Source organism: Leucoraja erinacea, chromosome 20 (assembly GCF_028641065.1).
Source record: "Leucoraja erinacea ecotype New England chromosome 20, Leri_hhj_1, whole genome shotgun sequence".
In the NCBI taxonomy this organism is placed as follows: Eukaryota; Metazoa; Chordata; class Chondrichthyes; order Rajiformes; family Rajidae; genus Leucoraja; species Leucoraja erinaceus.
In genome coordinates, this window is record NC_073396.1 from 19604951 (window position 1) to 19629020 (window position 24070).

The 24070-nt window shown below is 50.8% G+C and overlaps 1 protein-coding gene across 1 annotated transcript; it reads right to left on the minus strand.

Annotated features, from left to right (window-relative positions):
- Nucleotides 1-987: 987 nt before the first annotated feature.
- On the minus strand, nucleotides 988-19422 carry trap1 (TNF receptor-associated protein 1). Its single transcript, XM_055651524.1, has 18 exons — nucleotides 19264-19422; nucleotides 18301-18432; nucleotides 15807-15889; nucleotides 15557-15697; nucleotides 11987-12058; nucleotides 10746-10906; nucleotides 10343-10452; nucleotides 9380-9453; nucleotides 8990-9145; nucleotides 8445-8565; nucleotides 7502-7571; nucleotides 6886-7033; nucleotides 5742-5927; nucleotides 4996-5134; nucleotides 4283-4368; nucleotides 3573-3718; nucleotides 3370-3442; nucleotides 988-1262 (listed from the first exon to the last, which is right to left on the minus strand). Exons 1-18 carry the CDS (start codon nucleotides 19388-19390, stop codon nucleotides 1161-1163), a joined length of 2127 nt encoding a protein of 708 aa, XP_055507499.1. The 5' UTR covers nucleotides 19391-19422; the 3' UTR covers nucleotides 988-1160.
- Between the last annotated feature and the right edge of the window lie 4648 nt (nucleotides 19423-24070).

The window sequence follows — 24070 nt, forward strand, 5'->3', positions numbered from 1 at the left end:
ATGGGGGAGAGATGGAGGAAGTGGAGAGTTGGAGGAGGGGAAGGGGTGACTACTTGTCTTGCTTTGAGGTGCTCAAAGGCTGAATTAATCCTGAAAATTGTGATAGTTTGGCCCATGACTGCTCAGAACAGGGAGAGAGATGGTAAAGGCTGAGAAGAGATAAGACAGCTGGTGCCTGGTACACCGAGATCAGCTCAGTTACGACTGCAGCCAGGAGTGTGCAAATGCCAGGATACAGCCAATCAGACACGATCTGTACACCAGCTCCATGCAGAGCCATTGCTTGCATCTGCCACTCACAGCCGTTCGCCTTCCCACGGCACACACGGGCCAACATCTTTTATTTTTAGACATCGCTTCCCTGTTGCAAATCTCATCTCCCACCATTTCTCCAGCTTTTATCTGGAAACATGCTCCATTCAGCCTATCCAAGTTCTGTACTAGTGCAATCCAGAGATGCTGCCTGTCCGGCTGAATCCCATTGTATTAGTCTCTTATATCTCAATATCTTTCCAATCCGTGTACCTGTCCAAGTGCCTTTTTAGAGTTACAGCATGCAAACAGGACCTTCGGCCCTCTGAGTCCACGCCGACCATCGATCACCAGTTCACACTAGTTCTGCTATCCTATTTTCTCATTCACTCTCTACACACTCGGGGCAATTGACAGAAGATCAAATAATCTACAAACCTGCACGTCTTTAGGATATGGGCAAAAACCAAAGCACCCAGAGAAAAACTATGTAGTTACAGGGAGAACGTACAAACTCCATACAGACAGCACCTGAGATCAGGAACAAACCTGGGTTTCTGGTGCTGTGAGGCAGCGGCTCTGGCTGCGTCACATTACCTGCCTCAACCATGTCCCTGGCAGCTCGATCCATTCCCCCCTCTGTGTGGAAAAGCTGCCACTCAGGTCCCTTTTAAATCTTCCCTCTCGTAGGTAAAACATCACAGGATAGGGAGGCTAGTACAGACTGAGACATCAAAGCTTGTAATGATTTTATTCACAGATTATATTATAGTGTTTAACATTTGTGTAATTTCACAGTCTAGGCGCAGGGCTGGAGTCGGCTGGGAGTGGGTGTCACTGGGGGGTCATTGACTGCTGGAGTGTCACCGCACATCACTGGGGTGGGTGACTGACCGATGGGTGATGCCTTAGCTGCACTCCAGGGCCCGGCTCAGCAGCTGGTTCAGCCGCCCGATCATGGGGCGAGGGTCGTCGTTCAGCCCTGCGGCGATCATGGCGTTGTCGTAGATCTGAAATGAAGCAGACTCTTGGTCACAGCAGGTATCCGGAGGCCTCTGCTCACAACCAGCCTCACCGAACGCAGCACTCTCTGGAACCCGAGCCCACCGCAGGCATGGAACACAGCCTCACCTCCTGGTGCCCACTGGGGTGGCACACGCTGCCCCTCGGACAATTCAGAGCAGCAGGGAAACAGGCCATTTGGTCCAACTAATCCATGCTGATCACAACACCAACCAAGGCTAGCCCCACTTGCCCGGGTTTGGCCCACCATTCCAATGCAGTTCCTACCACGCCCTCTGGCAGCTCGTTAGCAAGGCTAGCCCCACCAGCCTGTGGTAAAAACCAGTTGTTCAAGTCCTCATTAAATCGTTTCCCTCTCGCCTTAAATCTTTATCCTCCAATCCTAGACACCCTGACCCGGATAAAAGACTGATTATCTACCCCAGCTACGCCCCATAACAGTTTCATACACCACCGTCTACATCTCATAATTTTATATATCTTATCAGGTCTCCTCCCCCCTCCCAACCTCTGACATTCCAGAAAAACAATCCAAGTTTGGCCAAAATCTCCTTATGGCTAATACCTTCCAATATTGGCAGCATTGTAGTAAACTTCCTCTGCACCCTCTTCAAAGCCTTCACATACTTCCTGTAACGGGGTGACCATAACTGCACGCAATACTCCAAATGTGAAGTTGCATCATGACTTCTTGACTCTTATACTTAATGCCCTTAATTGTCACTTTCATAGAGCCATGCAGCACAGATGCAGGCCCTTCAGCTATGCCAGCCAAGTTGCTGCATCTACACTAGTCCCACCTGCCTATGTTTGGCCCACATCCCTCTAAACCTTTCAGGGAGCCTTAGGACCCAAGATCACTCTGTTCATTAATGCTGTTAAGAGAAGCGGGTCTAAGATCCATCAAAGAGGCAGCAGGGACTTACTGCAGAATGAAATCACATAGGCTGCAAACTCCCTGCTACACCTGGGCGAGTGAGTGAGGGAAGAACGGCAGACAGGTATGGACAGTAAATGAAGACAGGGAGGGTAAATGAAATCTGCCTACCACCTCCCCAGGCTCAGAACCTGCCCGATCTCCCTGCAGTACCGGCCACCGCCAGCAGCAGCAGTGCAGCCCGCCCGCAGATCTGCAGCACCGGGTCAGAGCAAGGCCAAAGAGAGCTGGAGTAACTCAGCGTCAGGCAGCATCTCTAGAGGACGTGGGTAGGAGACTTTTTGGGTCTTCAGACTGATTATAAGGGGGAGGGGGTTGACAGGCAGATGGTTGGAACAAAGGTAAGAGATAACAGTAGGTGCAAGACAGGTTTGGGGTATTGCAGATTGTAAAAGCCAGAGAGGAAGGTAGCGGGTGTGGGGGGGAGAAATGGGCGGCAGTCCAGGTGGGCACAAGCGAGGGAAGAGGCATGTGTGGGGGAGAAAGGGAGGGAGGGGGGGGGAGGGTTAGTTAGACGTTACTTAACCTTGGAGAATTTAATGTTCATACCATTGGGTAATATGCTACCAAAGCAAAATATGAGGTGTTGGTTCTCCAGTTTGTGTGTGGCCTTACTCTGACAATGGAGGAGGCCCAGGACAGAAAGGCCAGTGCGGGAATGGGAAGGGGAGTTACATCGGTTAGCAACCAAGCGATCTAGCAGGTGTTGGTGGACCAAGCGCGTGTTCAATGAAACGGTCGCTTAGTCCGTGCTTGGTGTCGCCGATGTAAGGCCATCCAGCCACGCTGCCACAAACCTGCTGCTATCAATAGCTCAATGACACTTTATTGTCACAGGAAGTCTGTAGCAATAATGTGGGGATACAGGAATTAATCCAAGCAGCAATCAAAAAAATGTCTAGTTGCAATACGAGCAAAAATGCTGCCAGGTGGTGTCGTCCAAGTCACAGTGCACACAGCATACAATAGTACAGCTCAGGAACAGGCCCCTTGGCCCACAATGTCCATGCCGAACATGAAGCCCAGTTAAACTACTCCCCTCTGCCTGCAGAGTCTGGATTACACTCCTGCCATTTGAAGAGCGCAGGACCTCGGTGCTCTAAACTGGACCCTCGCAGCCATGCCACAGTGCCGGATACCGATGATGGACCCCTCACCTGGTCAAGCAGCAAGCAGGCCAGCTCCGGATCGCCATCCCGCAGCTCGTTCAGCTTCTTGATCAGGACGTGGCTGCAAAAGGACACATTGTGAGGGGCAGCTCTGCCAAAGTCACTGAACCATCGCCATCCCAAGTCTGCTCCCTTTCAGCCCGAGCCTTCTCCCACCCTCCATCCACAGAGCCCCCTCCCCAGATGCTGACCTGCTGTTGATCTCCAGGGTAGGCTGCAGGACCTGTGCCCGCTCCTCGCTGGAGCCGGCCAGCTGCTGTGTGCGCAGGAAGTGCCGGGCGGCGCCCATCTCCAGCACCGTCACCATGGCCGGGTGTGTGTCCAAGCGCGGCGTCAGCTGTTAGGGGGAGATACAGACTGATTGCACCCTGCACCAACACCCCTCCCCCCCCAACCCCAATCCTTCGTCGCAAACGCACATCCAGAGGGGGAGCGAGGGGTCTAATCGAGGTCCGTTGCGACCTGTTGCCACAAACCTCTCCGCACAGCAGGGCATATGCATCCCAAGCGCTGGGGGGAGGGGGGAAGAGACTCACACTGTGCACAAAACATGAAATGCGGCGCGGGGGGGGGGGGGGGGGTTGGGGCGGAGGCGGGCGGTGGTTTACATTGTTGTTGGAAAATGGGGGGATTGTAGGTAATGGGGGGGAATAGGGAGAGTGTAGTGAATGGGATCTGTGTAACAGGTTGCAGTGCCAGAAGTCACAAATTAATTGCAGGAAATGGGATTAGTGGATGGCTGACATGGATATGATGGGCAGAATGGTCTGTCTATGCTACGTGATTCCAGACCTTCAATGGCCACTGCGTGAGGAAGGTGGTTTACTCAGTGGGTCAAGCAGCATCTGTAGGGGAAGGGTGGTTGACGCTACAGGTTGGGGCTCGTCCCTCTGACTGTTACCTTGATGTTGGCCACCCGCTCTCCGAGACCGTTCCTCATCCAGGCCACCAGCCCCTCCGCCTCGGCATCAGACAGGCGCTCCGTCGCTGGAAGGAGAAGTGTATAACATTATGAGAGGTGTAGACATGGTAGGTAGGCTGTCAGATCCACGAGGCCTTTGGGGGTCCGTTCTATCGACCAATGGGGTCACGGCTTAAACTGCGCCGTCTTCACAACCCATATAATTATAATTGTTCAAAATGACAGTTTGAGACAATGTGAGTTCAACTGTTGCTTTTCAAACCTCTAGCAGACCCAGGCTCTCCGGCCGGTCCCCGTCTGATCGACCAGCTGCTGCTACCGCACTAAATCTTCACCTGACACATGAGGAACAGCAGGTGCTGAAATCCTGAGCAAAGTGCTGGAGGAATCCAGTGGGTCAGGCAGCATCTGTGGAGGGAATGGTCTGAAGAAGGGACCCAAATGAAACATCGTCTGACCATTCCCTCCACAGATGCTGCCTGACCCGCTGGGTTCCTCCAGCACTTTGTGTTTTGCTAAGGATCTTCACTGCAGCAAGAGTAGTTCAGTGTGAGTGCGACACACCCTGAGTCTGGCCGGGCCTGGCCACCCCACTCTGTAGCAATGTTGCCCTGGCCCCTCAACAGCAGCGCACCCACCACAGTACCTGCCCACACCACACATACCATTGTACCTGCCACCGGGGGTCGTACCTGCCTTGCTGTCCTCGTACTTCTCCTCCTTGTAGTGGTCCACAACGATGCCGGTCTCCACCGAGATCATCTTCTTCTTGTCAAACTCACGCAGGTGCAGCAGAGTCAGCTCATCAAACTGGTCGTAGCAGAAGAGAACCTGCAGCGGGCACAGCAAGGGGAGCTTTACAGTCACAGTACGCAAACGGGCCCTTCGGCCCACCCAATCCATGCCAAACGGGGCCCCTGTCCCTCTAAACCAGGGGTGTCAGGCCCATTTTAGGTCACGGGCAAAATGTGACTTCATGCACGCCAGATCGTGCCGCAAACGAAGCCCCATCCGGCATTGCGGACAGCTGCAGCCTGCTCTGGCATCGGGTAAATCATCCCGTGGGCCAGATCGGACCCCTGTGCATTTCACACCCCTGCCCTAAACCTTAAAAGACACAAAGTGCTGCAGTAACTCAGCGGGTCATCTCTGGATGGGTGACGTTTGGGTTAGGACCCTTCTTCTGCACCCGGAGGTAACCCACGAGGTGAGGTCATAGGGTGAATGTGCAAACACCACACAGACAGCACCTGAGGTCAGGATTGAGCTGACTGCAGCTGCCAGTAGGAATGTTACTGCTCGGTTCCGGTACGTGTGACAATGGAACACTCCCGATTGGCGATGAGGAGGGGCTGCAGCCCCAGTGGGGGCTTCCCTTCTAAATCGCCCCCCCCGGGCCCGGGGCTCTAACCCCACCCCCACACTCCCCCACTCTCACCTCCATCTCTTTCTGCTTCATGGCCTCGAAGTAGGGCGAGTGCAGTGCCAGTTGGCGTGTGGGGGCACACAGGTAGTAGATGTTGCGGCTGCCAGCCTTCATCCTGCTGCCGTACTCTGCCAGGCTGCTCACCTCCCCCGCCGGCAGTGCCGACGACTCGAACCGCAGCAGCTTCCCGATCTCCTCCTGGAGGAATAGGGCGCCCGTTAAAGGCAGCAGCTCCACCACAGCCGGGACGGTGCAGGGCTGGAGGGGAGCGGCAGCGGCAGGACAGGCCCCGGCACCCAGGCACTGCACTGGTGCCAATGTGGCACTCCTGCAGCTGGGAATGGCACTGCTGCTGTGGGCTGGTGTGCAGGGTGACAAGAGGTGCCCAGGCCCAGTCTAGGGAACTGCACACTAGACGTCGTGATTGGTGTAAAGATGCAGCATGGAAACAGGCCCTTCGGCCCACTGAGTTCCTGCTGACCATCGATCACCCGTTCACACTAGTTCTATGTTATCCCACTTTCTCACCTGCTCTGTACACACTAGGGGCGATTTACAGAGACCAATTAACTGACAACACCCGCACGTCTTTGGGATGTGGCAGGAAACCTGAGCACCCACGTGCTCACAGGGAGAGCGTGCAAACTCCACATAGATAGCACACACGGTCAGGATCGAAACTGGGTCTCTGGCGCTGTGAGGCGGCAGATCTACCCGCCGCGCCACTCTGCCAGTCTTATGTACGTGAGCGTTGGATAGAGATACCTCTCCCATCATAAACAGACCAGCTGTCCACACACTCCCATGGCTGGCTGGGAGCTGCTGCAAATGTTTCTTGAATCCATTTCCCAGGGTGGAAATGCCAAAGACGAGAGGGCATAACTTTAAGGAGAGAGGGGGGCAAAGTTTAAAGGAGATGTGTGCGACATATGGATGGTGGTGGAGGCAGATGCGAGAGTATGTTTAGGAGTCTGGCACATGAATATGCAGAGAATGGATGGATGTGGATCACGTGTAGGTAGAGGACGTCATCTTAACCTGGGATCATATCTGCACAGACATTGTGGGCCGAACGACTTGTTTTTGTGTTCTACGTTGCACTGAGTTGGGGGTGGCGGGGAGGGGGGCAGTGGTTCGGCGTGGGGGTGACACAGACCTTGACGTTCTGGTCTGTGGCCGTCACGATGCCCTCGCGGACGAAGAGCCCGTAATCATCATAGAACTTGAGGAACTTTTCCGGATCCTTCTTGCCCTGCTCCAGGAGGAACTTGATCACCCGCTGCTGCAGCACCTCCCGCAGCTTCCTGCCACCAAACACAGTTGTGAGTCGCCGGGACGGCACGGGGCGAGCACTGCACTGGGGCACGGGGCGAGCACTGCGCTGGGGCACGGGGCGAGCACTGCACTGGTGCACGGGGCGAGCGTTGTGTGGGTACGGGGTGAGCACTGCGCTGGGAGCCTGGCCGTCTGGGACAGCGGATCAGCAGGACCCTGGGGCCACTGAGCAGGTGGGGGTACCGCGAGGAAATCAGAGACCACCAAGGGGCACAGGGACCATCGAAGGGAGGGAGAAGAGTGGGGTCCCGGGATCACCAAGGGCAGGCCCCACCCCCCACGTTGCGGGGGCGGAGTCCCGGAGTGAGCAGCATCAGGACGGTGACCCTGGGCTCAGTGTGTCTCCCCCCCGACACCCACCCTCCACCATATCTGCCCCCCCCCCCCCCATCATATCCCCCTGCCCGGCACACCCCATCTCTCCCCAGCACCCCTACCTGATGAGTGCGCTCTCCTGCAGCAGCTCCCTGCTGAGATTGAGGGGGATGTCCTCACTGTCCACCACACCTGCCGGGGACGGACAAACAGACAGACGTGAGGGTGGCCCAGCAAACCTCCTCTCCTCTCCCCCACGAGAGGCCATCGAGGCAGCACAATGTCACGTGGACAGGGGCTTGGATAGGCAAAGTTTAGAGGGAATATCCTCGGTCTCCTCCATTGTCAAAGTGAGGCTAAATGCAAATTGGAGGAACAGCATCTCATATTTTGCTTGGGCAGCTTACCTGTTGAATGTTGATTTCTCTCGCATCAGGTAACCCTGGCATTCCCTCTCTCTCTATCCCTCCCCCACCCAAGTCACACTAGCTTCTCATTTTCACCCTACAAACTTTCAATGGCCCGTTTCCTTTATCATCGTTACATTTTGCATATCTTCCATTCATTGTTCTTTATCTCTCCACATCATCGTCTATATCTCGTTTCCCTTAAACGAAACCAGTCTGAAGAAGGGTCTCGATACGAAACGTCACCCATTCCTTCTCTCCAGAGGTGTTGCCTGTCCTGCTGAGTTACTCCAGCTTTTTATGTCTATCCAAGGTTTAGAGGGATATAGGCCAAACATGGGCATGTGTGACTATTGTGGATAGGGGAAGTTTGGTCGGCATGGGTAAGTTGGGCCGAAGGGTCTTTTGGCTTTTATACTTAAAAGATACAGTAGAGAAAGTCCCTTTGGCCCAGAGTCCACGACGACCAATGATCACCCCGTACACTAGCACTATCTGTACACAATTTACAGAGGGCCAACAACCCCGCGTGTCTTCAGGATGTGGGAGGAAACCGGAGCACCCGGAGAAAACCCATATAACAGGGAGAACGTGCAAACATCACACTGACAGCACACAAGTTAGGATTGAACCTCCTTGTAGTGGTCCCCAGACTTACCCCGGAGGAAGCGCAGCCACTTGGGCAGGATGTCGCTGGCCTTGGTCAGGATCAGCACCTTGCGGCTGTACAGAGCAACACTCGAGCCCATCTCCCTGCTCACATCAAACATACTCGGCTTCTGCACGGAGAGAGGGACAGCCTCTTTATGTTTTGCTTCAACAAAGTCTATTCTGACTGTACAACTGTTGCACTTTTGTGATTTATGAATATAGTTTGATGTACAGCATGATTTTACGGAATCATTTGCTAAGACTTTAACTGTATCTAGGTAGGCTACAATAAAGTGTCATTGCACCATTGTATGCCACCTTGGTCAGCATGGAGACAGTGGGCCGAATAACCTGTATTTGTGCTGGATTACTCTATTTTGGCTCCCACCCCGTCCCTCACCATGCCCAGTGCGCACAGCTACCCTGGTTACGGGACGGTGTACCAGTGCGTGCTATTTACGTGGGTGCAGCAGTGAGCTGCCCCCTGCTCGGCCACCCAGCACCACCACCCCCCCTCCCCCCCAGCCCAGAGCTGGGCCCGCTGCCACCTACCGTGTCGGGCACGTAGAAGATACTGCGTATGTTGAGCGGGGCGTCGGCACGGTACTGCAGCACGTAGCGCGGCTTGTCGTATGCCTTGGCCACGTAGCGGTAGAACTCCTCGTGCTGCCACTCGCTGATCTCCTTGGGGTCCATCATCCAGAGGGCCTAGAGCGCAGGCACAAGGTGTGAAACAGGCCAACGGTGTAAGTTTGGCGGCTGGGGAACCGCACGCGGGGTGGAGGGGGGAATGTGCCAGAGGGAAGACGGGCCGGGCGATTTTTGCACCGGGCAACAACAGTGGCAGGAAACAGTGACAGGAGGGGGGGAGAGAGGGATTTGTGGCGGGAGGGGCGGTTCTGTGTCAGGAGGGTCCCTTCTGCACGTGGCTGCAACACCCACCTGCAGCGTGTTCAGGCGACGGCCATTGAGGTAGATGGGAAAGCTGACAAAATTACTGTACTTGGTCACCACCTCTGGAAAATGAACCGAGAGCAGCGTTAGAACAGTCACAGACTCCCAGCAACAGGGTAGTTAGACCGGTTACCAGCTATAATCCAAGCCTCAGACCTGGTCACCAGCAGTAAACGGCTCAGTACTTGTAAACTTGTACTGAGCAGCTGAAACATTGTTGCATCATCCACAGGACGGCGCAGCTCTCAGCGACCCCCCCCCCCCCCCCCCCTCACACAACAGCCCCAGACCCACCCACAGTACAATCCCACCCCACACGCAAATCTGCCCAGCTCTTCGGATGAGACGATGTTGACCAGTGATGCAGCCACATACCCCAGACACATCCAGCTGTGGGCCCAGTTCAAATTCAGCAGAACTCTCCGGCTGAGCTCCAGTACCGAGAGCTTCACGGAAAGTTTCAGGTTTATCGTTGTCACGTGTATCAAGGACAGAGAAGCTTTGTTTTGCACAGTATCCAATAAAATCAGATAATACTATACATGAATACAACCGTCAAACTCAAGTACAATAGGTAGAGCAAAGGGGAAGATACAGAGTGCAGAATATAGTTCTCAGCATTGTAGCACATCAGCTCCAATGTCCACAGAAGCCTGATTACAGAGGGGTTGAAGCTGTTCCCGAGTCTAGTGGTGGGCACTTTCAAGCTTCTGTACCTTCCGCTGGACTGCATAGTATTTATGTATAGTATTATCTGATCTGATTGGTATGCAAGACAAAGCTCTTCACTCGGTACATGTCACAATTACAATCCTAGACCCATGACAGGAGTTCCTGAGGGTGTAGCAGAGCAGAAAGAGGGGAGGGTGGAAGGCAGAGGGAACCCCCCCCCCCCCCCCCCAGGGTCAACACACCTGATGTCTCACACCTCGAGCACCTTCAGCCTCTCACCTTTGACCCGGTCTTCATTGGCAAACTCCTTGCAATCTTCCTTCAGGTGAATGACAATCTTGGTCCCCGGCGTCACGTCCAACGCTTCAGTCACCTCGAACATGCCCGAACTGAAGGCACAGAAGTCCAGGGTCAGCAGTGTGGCAGCACTGCCCACGCCCCCTCCAACACCACGCACCACCCTGTCCTCCCTCCTCTCACCCCTCTCCCTCCACCACACTCCTCCGCGCAGCGACCCTCCCCTCCATGATTCCACCTTCTCTGTGACTCCCCACTCTCTCTCTCTCGGTGCCCCCCCTCCCAGGCATAGTTTCTCACCACCCCGCCCCAATTCGGCCCGGTGAGGGGTGGTCTCTCACACCCCAGCCCCCCCCCCCCCTCGGTGCGTGATGTAGTCTCTCACCCGTCAGAGACCCAGTGGTGTGCGGGGCTGCTGGGCTCGGCGGCCTGGGTGAACACCTCCACTCTGTCGGCCACCATGAAGGCGGAGTAGAAACCAACTCCAAACTGCCCGATGATGCTGGAGCCGGCCTCGGCCTGGCCCTGCAGCGCCTGCAGGAACGCCTGCCGCAAGCAGAGAGGTCAGTCCAAGCCCATCAATGCCTTTCCCTCCCCCCGTGGCCCTGGGAATGACCCCTTGGCAATGACCCGTAAACATGATGCATGCCGGGAGAGGGGGCACAGCCACTAATGCAGGTGTCGGGAACCACAGTGCCAGAAGCTGCTCTGACCCTCCACCCTGCTGGCTGTCTGCTCGAGTTCTCTGATCATCAAGATTCAAGAGTGTCATTTGTACCAATAGGGCGGCACAGCGATAGAGTTGTTACCCCACAGCGCTAGGTACCCAGATTTGATCCTGACTATGGGTGTTGTCTTTACCAAGTTTGTACATTCTCCCTGTGACCTGGGTTTTCTCCAGGTGCTCTGGTTTCCTCCAAAATCCTAAGGACGCACAGGTTTGTAGGTGAATTGGGTTTGGTAACATTTGTACTAGTGTAGGGGTGACAGCTCGGATTGGCTGGGCCGAAGGACTTGTTTCCGCATTGTATTTCTAAAGTCAAAAGTAAAGTCTAACAGAACAATGAGATTCTTACTTGCAGTAGCATAACAGGCCTGTAAACACAGTACACATTGATAATATATAATCAAGCATTCAATAGAAATGTCACGTTCTGACGTGAAGGGGACATGGATTTTAACACCTTTTCTCTACAGAGGCTGTCTGACCCACTGAGTGGGACCGACATTGTGGGTGTTGAATTAAAGAGACATACCAGGACTACAACTGCAAGTAAGATTCATCCAGACGCACCTGGCCAGGATGACAGGGTCTGTGGAGACACATTGACCACCCGAGAAGGCAGAGCAGGCGGGGGTTGACTTGGAGGCACAGGATCTGCAGGTGCTGAATGTTGAGCAAAACACAAAGTACTGGAGTACTGCAGCAGGCCAGGCAACATCTGTGGAGGGAATGGGGAATGGACAGGCGATGTTCTGGGTCTAAAAGGTCCCAATCCGAAACGTTGCCTGTCCGTTCCCTCCACAGATGCTGCCTGCCTGCTGAGTTCCTCCAGCACTGTGTGTTTTACTCAGCGAATTACGCAGCTTGTAACAAGAACATTTGACCCTCTGAGGCCATCCTACCTTTGATCCCGAATGTGCAATCGTTCCCAGATTCTGAATGAGCTCTTCCCTGGTCATCCCCAAGCCCGTGTCCTGCAGGAGGGAGGGGGTGGGAGAGGGGATATAGGTTACCGGCAACGTTTAAAGCAGCAGCTGGGATGAGCACAGAACAGCCACAGACTGGCAGCCCCACCAGGGCCCCACCCTCACCCCCACTACTCTACATAACCATATAATATAATAACCATATTACAATTATAGCAGGGGAACAGGCCATCTCGACCCTTCTAGTCCGTGCCGAACACGTATTCTCACCTAGTCCCATATACCTGCGTTCAGACCATAACCATCCATTCCTTTCCCGTCCATATAACTATCCAATTTATTTTTAAATGATAAAAACGAACCTGCCTCCACCACCTTCACTGGAAGCGCATTCCACACAGCCACCACTCTCTGAGTAAAGAAGTTCCCCCTCATGTTACCCCTAAACTTCTGTCCCTTAATTCTCTAGTCATGCCCCCTTGTCTGAATCTTCCCTACTCTCAGTGGGAAAAGCTTATCTACGTCAACTCTGTCTATCCCTCTCATCATTTTAAAGACCTCTATCAAGTCCCCCCTTAACCTTCTGCACTCCAAAGAATAAAGCCCTAACTTGTTTAACCTTTCTCTGTAACTTAGTTGCTGAAACCCAGGCAACATTCTAGTTAATCTCCTCTGTACTCTCTCTATTTTGTTGACATCCTTCCTATAATTAGGCGACCAAAATTGTACACCATACTCCAAAATTGGCCCCACCAATGCCGTGTACAATTTTAACATTACATCCCAACTTTTATACTCAATGCTCTGATTTATAAAGGCCAGCACACCAAAAGCTTTCTTTGCCACCCTATCTACACGAGGTTCCACTTTCAGGGAACTGTGCACAGTTATTCCCAGATCCCTCTGTTCACCTGCATTATTCAATTCCGTACCATTTACCATGTACGTCCTATTTTGATTTGTCCTGCCAAGATGTAGCACCTCACACTTATCAGCATTAAACTCCATCTGCCATCTTTCAGCCCACTCTTCCAACTGGCATAAATCTCTCTGTAGACTTTGAAAATCTACTTCATTATCCACAACCCCACCTATCTTAGTATCATCTGCATACTTACTAATCCAATTTACCACACCATCATCCAGATCATTGATGTACATGACAAACAACAGTGGACCCAACACAGATCCCTGTGGCACCCCACTAGTCACTGGCCTCCAACCTGACAAACAACCATCCACCATTACTCTCTGGCATTTCCCATTCAGCCACTGTTGAATCCATCTTGCTACTCCACCATTAATACCCAACCATTGAACCTTCTTAACCAACCTTCCGTGAGGAACCTTGTCAAAGGCCTTACTGAAGTTCATATATACAACATCCACTGCTTTACCCTCATCAATTTCCCGAGTAACCTCTTCAAAAGATTCAAGAAGATTAGTCAAACATGACCTTCCAGGCACAAATCCATGTTGACTGTTCCTAATCAGACCCTGTTTATCCAGATGCTTATATATATTATCTCTAAGTATCCTTTCCATTAATTTGCCCACCACTGACGTCAAACTAACAGGTCTATAATTGCTAGGTTTACTCTTATACCCCTTTTTAAACAATGGAACAACATGCGCAGTACGCCAATCCTCCGGCACTATTCCCGTTTCTAATGACATTTGAAATATTTATGTCATAGCCCCTGCTATATCTACACTAACTTCCCTCAATGTCCTAGGGAATATCCTGTCCGGACCTGGAGACTTATCCTATATTTTTCAAAAGTGTCAGTACTTCCTCTCCTTTGATCCTCATAGTTTCCATAGCTACTCTACTTGTTTCCCTTACCTCACATAATTCAATATCCTTCTCCTTGGTGAACACCGAAGAAAATAAATTGTTCAATATCTCCCCCATCTCTTTTGGCTCTGCAGATAGCTGTCCACTCTGACTCTCTAATGGACCAACTTTATCCCTCGTTATCCTTTTGCTATTAATATAGCTGTAGAACCCTTTGGATTTACTTTCACCTTACTTGCCAAAGCAACCTCATATCTTCTTTTAGCTTTTCTAATTTCTTTCTTAAGATTCTTTTTACATTCTTTATACTCCTCAAGCACCTCATTTACTCCATGCTGCCTATAATTATTGTAAAATAATAATTGTTTTCCGAACCAAGTGTCCAATTTCCCTTGAAAACCATGGCTCTTTCCAATTTTTACTATTTCCTTTCAACCGAACAGGGACATAAACCTCAAGAACCAAACATGTTGAACATCTTAAATCATGTCATATGAGCAGAATCAGGCTGTTCGGCCCCCCGGCAACTCTACCCCTGGCTGCGATCAAGTCTACTCTGCCATTCAATCATGGCTGATCTATCTTTCCCTCTCAACCCCCTTTCCCCTGCCTTCTCCCCATAATCCTTGACTGCTTACTAATCAAGAACCTGTCAATCTCCGCATTAAAAATACCCAATGACTTGGCCTCCAAGTTGCTCAGCATTTAATACCGGCACATCCGATTTCATCTTCTCCCTCTCAAACTGCAGGTTGAATTTTATCATATTATGGTCTCCACCTCCTATGGGTTCCTTTACCTTAATTACATCAAATGGTGAGCTTTAGCCTGTAAGGCAGGGTGGAGGAGAAGGCAGGGAGCGGAGGGGGGGCAGGGGAAGGGTGCGGAGGGGATGGGGGAGGGGGTGGTGGGCACCCATAAAGACCAGCACAAGGGCGGCTAATCACCATGGTTTCTACAGACACCCCCCATTCCCTCAGGACGGGTTACCCTGCCCCCACACCACCAGGATTTACAGCTGCCAACATTTGGAGATCCTGGAAGCAGTGGCACAGCTCGACAAGGTGGCCACGAGGGCATCTGGCTCACTGGCCTTCATTGAACAGGGGGGGGGGCAGAGTACAGGAGTTGGAGCGTCATGTTACAGCTGTACAAGACGTTGGTGAGATTGCACCTGGAGTAATGTGTGCAGTTCCGGTCGCCCTGCTGTAGGAAGGATGTAATTGTGCTAGATATGACGCGGGAAAGATTCACAAGCATGTTACTGGGATTGAGGGGTTTGAGGTATCGGGAGGCCAGATCAGTTTTCCTTGGAGTAAAGGAGGCTGAGAGGTGACCTTAAATCGCAAAGGGGCCCAGATGGGGTGAACAGTCCCGGTTATGTTTAACATAAGGTAGAGGAGTCAGGCAACTTTTTCCAGTCAGACAGTGGTGAGTATATGGAACGACCTGCCTGAGGCAGTGGTAGAGGAAGGTACAATTACAAAGTTTAATAGACATTTGGACAGCTACACGAATAGGAAAGGTTTTGAGCGTTACAGGTAAGTGGGACCAGCTTAAATGGAGCGTCTTGGTCGACATGGACGAGTTGGGCTGAAGAACCTGTTTCCCAGCTGTATGACCATGAATCTCCATAACCAAGTGCGTTTCCCCTGTGCTCTGGTTTCAGAATGGGACTAACACAGGATGAATGTAATTAGGTGGCTGATGGCTGGCATGGCCTGGTTCTCTTGGGTTAGGATGCTCACCTGCACGGTTAGGGTCCTCTTGTCCACGTCGGTCTGGAGGTGGATTTCCAGCGGTCCCTGCGGGTTCCCACTGCTCACCAGCCGATGCCGCAGCTTCTCCAGGGCGTCGCTCCCGTTGGAAATCAACTCCCGAATGAACACCTGCAGTCAGCAACCGGATAAAAACCATTCAGGCAGAGGCAACGGCAGCGACCACGATCGGCAGCAAGGCAATGAAGCGGCAGAGCTCGGGGAGGGGGGCATTGCTCACCTCCTTCTCGGAGTACAGGGAACGCGCCACTATATCCAGAAGCTGCTTGGTCTCAGCCTGAAATTCGTGCTTCGATAAAGATCCTGTGTAAGGACATGCAGTGAGAGCAGAGTTCAAACAAACCAACAAGATTGTCATACGGAAGGAGTAAAGAACCTGGGCCATTCCTCTCTGCAGAGGGAGTACCTCTGCAGAGGGGAGAATCAGGAACTGCTGAAAACCACGTGGGTCTTGTTAAAACAAACAGAGTGCTACTCCTCTCTTGTCACGGATCAAAGAAAATTAACCGGAAACTGAGCTAGTGAGGGGAGTATAGAGAGTGACAAAAACAGGTAGAGAGGTGAACTGTGGTAGCATAGCGTGCTGCATGATGTGAGCAGAGACAGAGGCAGAGTGCAGGAACTGAAGAGTGTTCAATTGAGTATAAGGGACAAAAAGAATTTTTTTTTTTTTAACGAAAAGAAACGGTGGTGTGTGAGGGGATCAATGCTGTGGCTAAAGGGGGGGTGGGAGTTATGTGCAAGTGCAAGGAAGCTGTACAAGGCTTTGACAAGCTCACAATGCAGCTCTGTGTTGCCCTGGCCTCTGTATCTACAAGAGGACAGAACATGGAAGGGGTGGCGCTAGAGATCAGCGGCTCAATGCCCAGTGCAGGGGGCTGCCCTACAGGGGACAGAGCAGGTCTGACTGGTACCTCCCAAGGGAGCAGGACGGGGAGGGTGATGGCCCGGGGGTGAGAGCAGCCGGTCCTTGTCCCGCCCCACCGGGTGTCGGGGGGGCTCAAACGTGTGGAGTACTTGTGGTTGAGCAAGCCCCCGCTCAGCTGGAAGTATTAATCGGACCCAGGCGCCGTAATCCATCCCGGGAGCCGGTCCCACACAATTTGAGCCTCCTTTCCTCGACACCCTTCATCTCCCTCCAAGACGCAGGGAGGCGTGTCCTGTACAGGCTCCTCCTCCACACACTGCACTTCCTCGCCCTGGTCCACCATCCAGACACCAAGTGGCGGTCGGTGTTGCCTTCCGGCCACGAGGGCCCCCCCCCCCCCCCCCCCCCCCCCCCCCCCCCCCCCCCCCCCCCCCCCCCCCCCCCCCCCCCCCCCCCCCCCCCCCCCCCCCCCCCCCCCCCCCCCCCCCCCCCGGTGGGGTATCCTCTACGCAGGGATTCTCCCCCTCTACATTGGGAACCTGGGGTGGAGGGTATTGCACCGAGGTGTTCCCTGCAACCTGTTTCTCTCACGGTTCACAGACTCGCCAGCCGCCTGCCACTTTTGCGGGCTGGAAGAGTCTGTGTACCACGTGTACATGGAGTGTGTGAGGCTGCAGCCACTATTTGAATACCTAAAGGGGCTGCTCTTGCCTTCTGACTGCATTTTTCACCCACCATCCTCATCTTTGGACACCCTGTGCGTAGGGGACAGGGTAGGGCTGAAGATGTCCTGGTTGGGGTGCTCCTGGGCCTGGCCAAGCTGGCCATCCGTGAGTCACGGCGCCAGGTGGTGGAGGGCTCTACCCGAGCCGGCTGCCTGCCCCGTTTCCGGGGATACGTCCGTGCCAGGGTGCAGTTAGAGAGGGAATATGCACTGTCTACGGGCACCCTGAGGGAGTTCCGGGACCGCTACTCTACAGGATGTAGAATGTATCCTCAATAAGGATTGTATCATAATTGTATAACAATTTATTATGGATATATGTTTGTATTGTATTATGGTGGTGGGTTCTGGCTTGTTTTATTGTAGTGTAAATATTATTTTTTAATAATTGAATAAATGTTTTGATTATAAAACATTTTTTTAAAAAAGGGAGCTGGACGGATGATCGCACTGGACATACAAGATGTGGAAAGCATGAGCAGATTACAAAACTGCAGGCTGTTTTGTCACATCAGAGACTGGGCCCTGGTGTCGGGCTTGGAAAATGAAAATAAAAATCTATTATTTTTTTACATAGGGTGGTGTGTGCCTGGAATGCACTGCCAGGGGTGCTGGTCGAGGCAAGTATGATGGTGTTGTTTAAGAGGTTTTTAGGTAGGCATGCGGATATGTAGGGAATGGAGGGATATGGATCACGTACAGACAGAGGACACGTCAGATTGGATCATGGTCGTTATGGGCAGGCCAGGCCGAAGGGCCTGTTCCTATGCTGTACTGGTTGATGTACTAAAGGGCTGACTCAATACTGTAAATAATTTTCCCGAGGTCAGAGGGAGTCATTAGGAATGGACAGAAGGGCAGAGATGGGAAGCAGAATCACCCAGACCCAGGGTTGTGGCTGGCACCTGGTGTCTGAGCTTCTCTCTGCACAATTGGTGGGGACTGGAACGACCCAAGTGGGTGAGGGGAGGCAGATACGACAGTAATGTCAGAGCAGATCATTACCAGGGGGACCCGCATGTCCTGGGGAGAGAACTGGGCCAGTGTGGAACCGTCTAGACTGCCAGGCTGCCAGACATCATCCACATTACAAACTCAGTCATCCACGTCAGCGCGACCCACCTTTCAGTTTCTCTGAGTCGGTGATAATGTTGTGCAAGGATTCTTCCTCCAGACTCTGAGCCGACTGCGTGCTGTATGGACGCCAGGGGAGCGAGCCGGCACCCGGCAAAGGTGGGCACTGCAACGTCCTGCCTGCAAAGATGCCCAGTGACCAGGCATCAGTAAACGAACATAAACGTCAGCGGGTTACCCCCCCCCCCCTCCCCTTTTGCCACAGGAGCTGCTTCTCGTTGATCCCTCGCCCAGCCCAGGCACGGTTCGCGGTAACGCCACCCAGACAGTCAGCATCTGCTCCTGTTTGACAAACAAACTGTTGAGGAGCTCTCTCGGTGCAGCTTCCCGATCCCAATCCTGACCCTCCCTCCACCCCCAGATGCTGCCCGACCCGCTGTTCCTCCAGTGGACCGACTGTCACCCAGAATTCTCATCTCCTCCTCCCACCCCCCGTCTTGGGCACATTATAGGAAAGATATTGTTAAGCTGGAATGGGTAGAGAAGATTTATGAGGATGTTGCCACGATTTGAGGGCCTGAGCTATAGGGAGAGGACGAGTAGGCTGGAGCTTTATTCCTCGGAGCCCAGGAGGATGCGGTGTGATCTTGTAGAGGTGTATAAAATCATGAGAGGGATTGGTAGATGCAGTCTCTTGTCCATTGTAGGAGATTCGAGAGCCAGAGGACATAGGTTTAAGGTGAGAGAGGAAAGGTTTAATAGGAACCTGAGGGGTAACGTTTTCACACAAAGGGTAGTGGGTGTATGGAACAAGCTGCCAGAGGGGGTAGTTGAGGCTGGGACTATCGCGATGTTTCAGAAAGTTCGACAGGTACATGGATGGGACAAGTTTGGAGGGATGTGGACCAAGCGCGTGCAGGTGGGACACATGCTGGTCGGTGTGGGCAGGTTGGGCCGAAGGGCCTGTTTCCACGCTGTAAGATGCCATGACTCCTCTCCCTCCCCTCTGACCTGCCGCTGTGCAAGTCCTCAGTCCCCGCACCAAGTGTCGGGGCGGCCGCGGAGCCTCAGGTGACGGGACGAGCCGGCGCAGGGCAGCCAGGATCCCGCGGCCGCGACTCGCTCCGCTCTGCGCCATCTTGTCGCGGAGTGACGTCAGGGCGCCGCTGGGTCCTCCCTGGGGCCGCAGCGGCGGACCTGGGAAGAGCTGCCCACTCAGCGCCTGATTGGAAACCGGAACATTCAAAGAATAGACACAAATGTAAACATCTGACTGTTGTCTCCCACTTCACTTTCTCGGGAAGTCTTCCCGCCACAACCTCCGCATTTCCCCAGCCTCGCGCTGCCTCCCTCCTGCCAGATCTTCTCCCCAGCCTGACATTGGTTTTGTCTTTGTGTGCCTAAAAGGTGTGTGTGTATGTATGTGTGTGTAGTGTGTGTGTGTATATGTGTAGTGTGTGTGTTGCGTGTGTACGTGTAGTGTGTATATGTAGGTGTGAGTATGTAGTGTGCGTATGTGTATGTAGTGTGTGTATGTGTAGTGTGTGTGTAGTGTGTGTGTGTATATGTGTGTGTAGTGTGTATGTCTGTGTAAGTGTGTGTGTGTTCGTGTAGTGTGTGTATGTGTGGTGTGTGTATGTGTAGTGTGTGTATGTGTGGTGTGTGTATGTAGTGTGTGTATGTGTGGTGTGTAGTGTGTGTATGTGTAGTGTGTGTATGTAGTGTGCGTATGTGTATGTGTAGTATGTGTGTATGTGTGGTGTGTGCGTATGTGTAGTGTGTGCGTGTATGTGTATGTGTATGTGTGTGTGTGTATGTGTGTGTGTGTGCAGCTGAAGTGTCTATAACCAGGGTCATCATCTCAAAATGAGAGATGGACAACGATCAGAATGACACCCCAGAATTCTCCACCCACGAGGATTACGGCAGCTAGTCATAGTCACACAACAGGGAAACAGGCCTTTCAGCACAACTCATCCATGCCCCATCTAATCTGGACATTTACCCGTGTTTGCCCCATATTCCTCTAATTATTTCTTTTCAATGTACCTATCCAGTTTTTATGGTACCTGCCTCAATTATCTACTCTTAACAGCTCGTTCCATACACCCACCACTGAAAAAGTTACCTTTTAGGTTCCTATTAAATTTTGCCCCCCTCACCTTAAAGATGTGTCCTGTTTTTGATTACCATACCCTGGGAAAAATACACTGTGCGTTCACCCTATCCCCTTCATGATGTTATACACATCTATAAGATCACCCCTCAGCTTTATGTGTTCCAAGGAATAAAGTCTTAGCCTGCCCAACCACTCAATAGATCAGGCCTTCAGGTCCAGGCAACATCTTTGCAAATCGTCTCTGCACTCTTTTCTGCCTAACAATATCGGTCTTACAGCAGGGTAACCAAAGCTGAACACAATTCTCCAAATGCAACCTTGCCAACGTCTTGTGCAACTGTATAGTTCACAGTATATTTAGGGACTTCCTGATATTAAGAGAATCAAGGATATAAGAACAATGCAGGAAAGTTGTGAACATGTACAAAAAAGGAACTGCAGCTGCTGGTTTACAACTGGATACAGAGTCTGACGAAGGGTCCCGATCCAAAATGTCGTGTTCTTCAGAGATGCTGCCTAACTCACTGCCTTTTTTTTTTGCAGGAAATTGGTGTTGAGATAAAAGCCACAATTTCATTAAATGGCAATGGGAGCCGTAAGGAGCCACATGGTCATCTCCTGCTTCAATTTATGGCCTTATGTCCTGCAGCAATGAATAAAATCAGGATGATCAGCACTCTTCCAGCCCTGCATTTGTACCATACCTGCCTCACACACAATGTCACACAGGCATCTCCCCTTATTAGTGATCCAAGAACAATCTTTGGTAGGCTCCTTGTAAGTTTCTATCAAAGAAATATACCTATTCCTTTTCTGAGCCGTTAATACAAAGAAAAATAAAATATCATTGTGAACTCCTCAAACAGCAGATGATGGAACTACTCAGCAGGCCAGGCAGCATCTGTGGGCAGAGAAACACATTCAGCATTTCAGTTCAAAGACTGAATTTTAATTTAAGGAACCTGATTGGTTGAGAAATGCTTTAAAATGTTGAGGTTGAGAAAGCAGGTAGAGTTGCTGAATCAGCACCAGATATCCGCCTTTGATCCAGAACGCAGGTGGCATCTGTACGGAGTTTGCACTTTCTCCATGACCGCTCGGGTTTCCTTCGGGTGCTCCAGTTTCCTCCCACATTCCAAAGGCATGCGGGTTTGTAGGTTAATTGCCCCCTGTAAATTGCCTCCTGGGAATAAATGAGAAAGTGGGTTAACAAAGAACTAGTGTGAATGGGTGATTGATGGTTGGCGTGGTTTCCATGCTGTATCTATAATCTAAACCAAATAATTTGCATTTATCTATGATACTTGTGTTTCAATCCGTTTGAGATTCTTTAATTATTTCATACATTCAGGATTCACCCAAGTCTTCAAGAGTCAAGAGTGTTTTATTGTCAAAGTGTTTAAGAAGGAACTGCAGATGCTGAAAAATCGAAGGAACACAAAAAAGCTGGAGAAACTCAGCGGGTGCAGCAGCATCTATGGAGTGAAGGAAATAGGGTCTGAAGAAGGGTTTCGGCCCGAAACGTTGTCTATTTCCTTCACTCCATAGATGCTGCTGCACCCGCTGAGTTTCTCCAGCTTTTTTGTGTACCTTTGTGTTTTATTGTCATATGTCCCAGATAGGACAATGAAATTCTTGCTTGTTGCAGCACAACAGAATATGTAAACATAGTACATAACCGGAGAAGAATAAAAGTTCAGTGTGTGTATACCAAAGATCCTATAGCGAGCAAGATAGTCCACTCCTGCTAAATCCAATGGGCTGACGTGTAATACGCAACGGAGCAGAACGTCGGCCTTTTCTTCGGCCATTTCAGTAACCCGACCCGACTTTGTATATCCCTCTCGCAGTATAATCAGCATTGCGGGGGAACAGTTTGTGTGTGCGATATAGGGTTAGATTCACAATTCTGTTAATTTATAATTCTGTTAAATTTTGTTAAAAAGATTAATATGTTAACAAATTATGATTCTGTTAATTGTCTTTTTTTAATGTTTTTTTTAAAAACATTTCTTTTTAAATGGCTCATGTGCTGTGTTTGAGTTGATTTTTGTATTACACTTGCACTTTGTAATTCATCTAATCACACTGCAGGTATTTGGAAAAATAATAGCAATACGAAGATTCCAGTTGCTCTACTCTTGGAATGTTCCTTAATGATTTTTTGTGTCCATGGAAGTGTTGTTCAACAATAAAATGGGTCTGGTCTTCCCAATAGCCAGAGAGTGGAATGAGATCTGTCGGTAATGGCGGGGTTATCTAAATGAAGTATTTAACAACACAAAAATTGTTTTGAGTTAGATTAAAAAATGATGTATAACTTAAGGTTGGTTATATTCAGCGAGCATACAACTGATTAGATTGTGTAGGAAAGAACACACATACACACACACATATATGAATATGATATAGATGTATATAATCATATAACACACACATATATATTTCTCCAGATTTTAATATATAATGATAAACTTTATTTTGGACACAAGGCCCATTACATAAAAACACATTGCAAACCTCCCCGCAACTTTACCCTGGCGTCCCAGCCGTGCTGATCCGGGTTCCCACACGCTGTGGAAAGAACATAGGCATATTTTTGCTTTTTATTGTGAGGCAGAGAGGCAGAAAGAAAATGAGAAGATTTTTATCAAAGATCTTTGATTTTTACGAGAATGTTTCCGTAAACGGCTTCCGTCTCCGCACTAGTATCTTTGCTCCGCTATGGGATCTTTGGTGCAGAGACGGAAGCCGATTACGGAAATGGGGTCGAAGATTACCCATGCCCATGACCCTACTTCGTATTTTTCGTCGAGTGGACTATTTTGCTCATTATAGGATCTTTGGTTATACACACGCACACATACGCAATAAATAACAAATACAGTGCAATAATAATGATAGTCTGTTGCAGTTCAGACCTTATTAGTTGTCGTGTTCAATAGCCTGATGGCTGTAGGGAAGAAGCTGTTCCTGAACCTGGACGTTACAGTTTTCAGACTCCTGTACCTTCTTCCCGATGGCAATGGTGAAATGAGTGTGTGGCCAGGATGGTGTGGGTCTTTGATGATGGTGGCTGCCTTTTTGAGGCAGCGACTTCGATACATCCTTTCGATGGTGGGGAGGTCAAAGCCGGTGATGGACTGGGCAGTGGTCACAAATTTTGCATTGAATTGAAAAATAGAAATATTCAAGAAAAACAAATTTAAATGAAAAAAATGCACACAATTGCTAGAATGTTGCCTCGGTTTCAAAAACTAAGTTACAGAGAAATACTGTTCAATTCATGGAATAGTACAGGAACAGGCCATTCGGCCCACAAATTTCTGTGCTGATCATGATACCCCTTTATTCCTTGCATATCCAGATGACTATCTAAAGGCATCTTAAACGCCAGTATTGTGTCAGTTCTACCACCATCGCGAAACTAAACCCACTAAATTCTTCCAGCAATTTGCTTTTTGTACCAGATTCCAGTATCTGCAGTCTCTCGCGTTTCCACGTCATATAACCATATAACAATTACAGCACGGAAACATGCCATCTCGGCCCTACAAGTCCGTGCCGAACAATTATTTTCCCTTAGTCCCACCTGCCTGCACTCATACCATAACCCTCCATTCCCTTCTCATCCATATGTCTATCCAATTTATTTTTAAATGATACCAACGAACCTGCCTCCACCACTTCCACTGGAAG

Bases quoted from the DNA above. Each gene is read 5' to 3' on its own strand.
- trap1 (XM_055651524.1), bottom strand. From the start codon at position 19,390: ATGGCGCAGAGCGGAGCGAGTCGCGGCCGCGGGATCCTGGCTGCCCTG. The intron at 7,572-8,444 runs GTAAGTCTGGGG...CGTCCCCGGCAG, and splicing joins GTGGCTGCGCTTCCTCCGGG to GTGTGGTGGACAGTGAGGAC. The intron at 4,369-4,995 runs GTACGACCCCCG...TTCTCCTTCCAG, and splicing joins GTACGAGGACAGCAAGGCAG to CGACGGAGCGCCTGTCTGAT.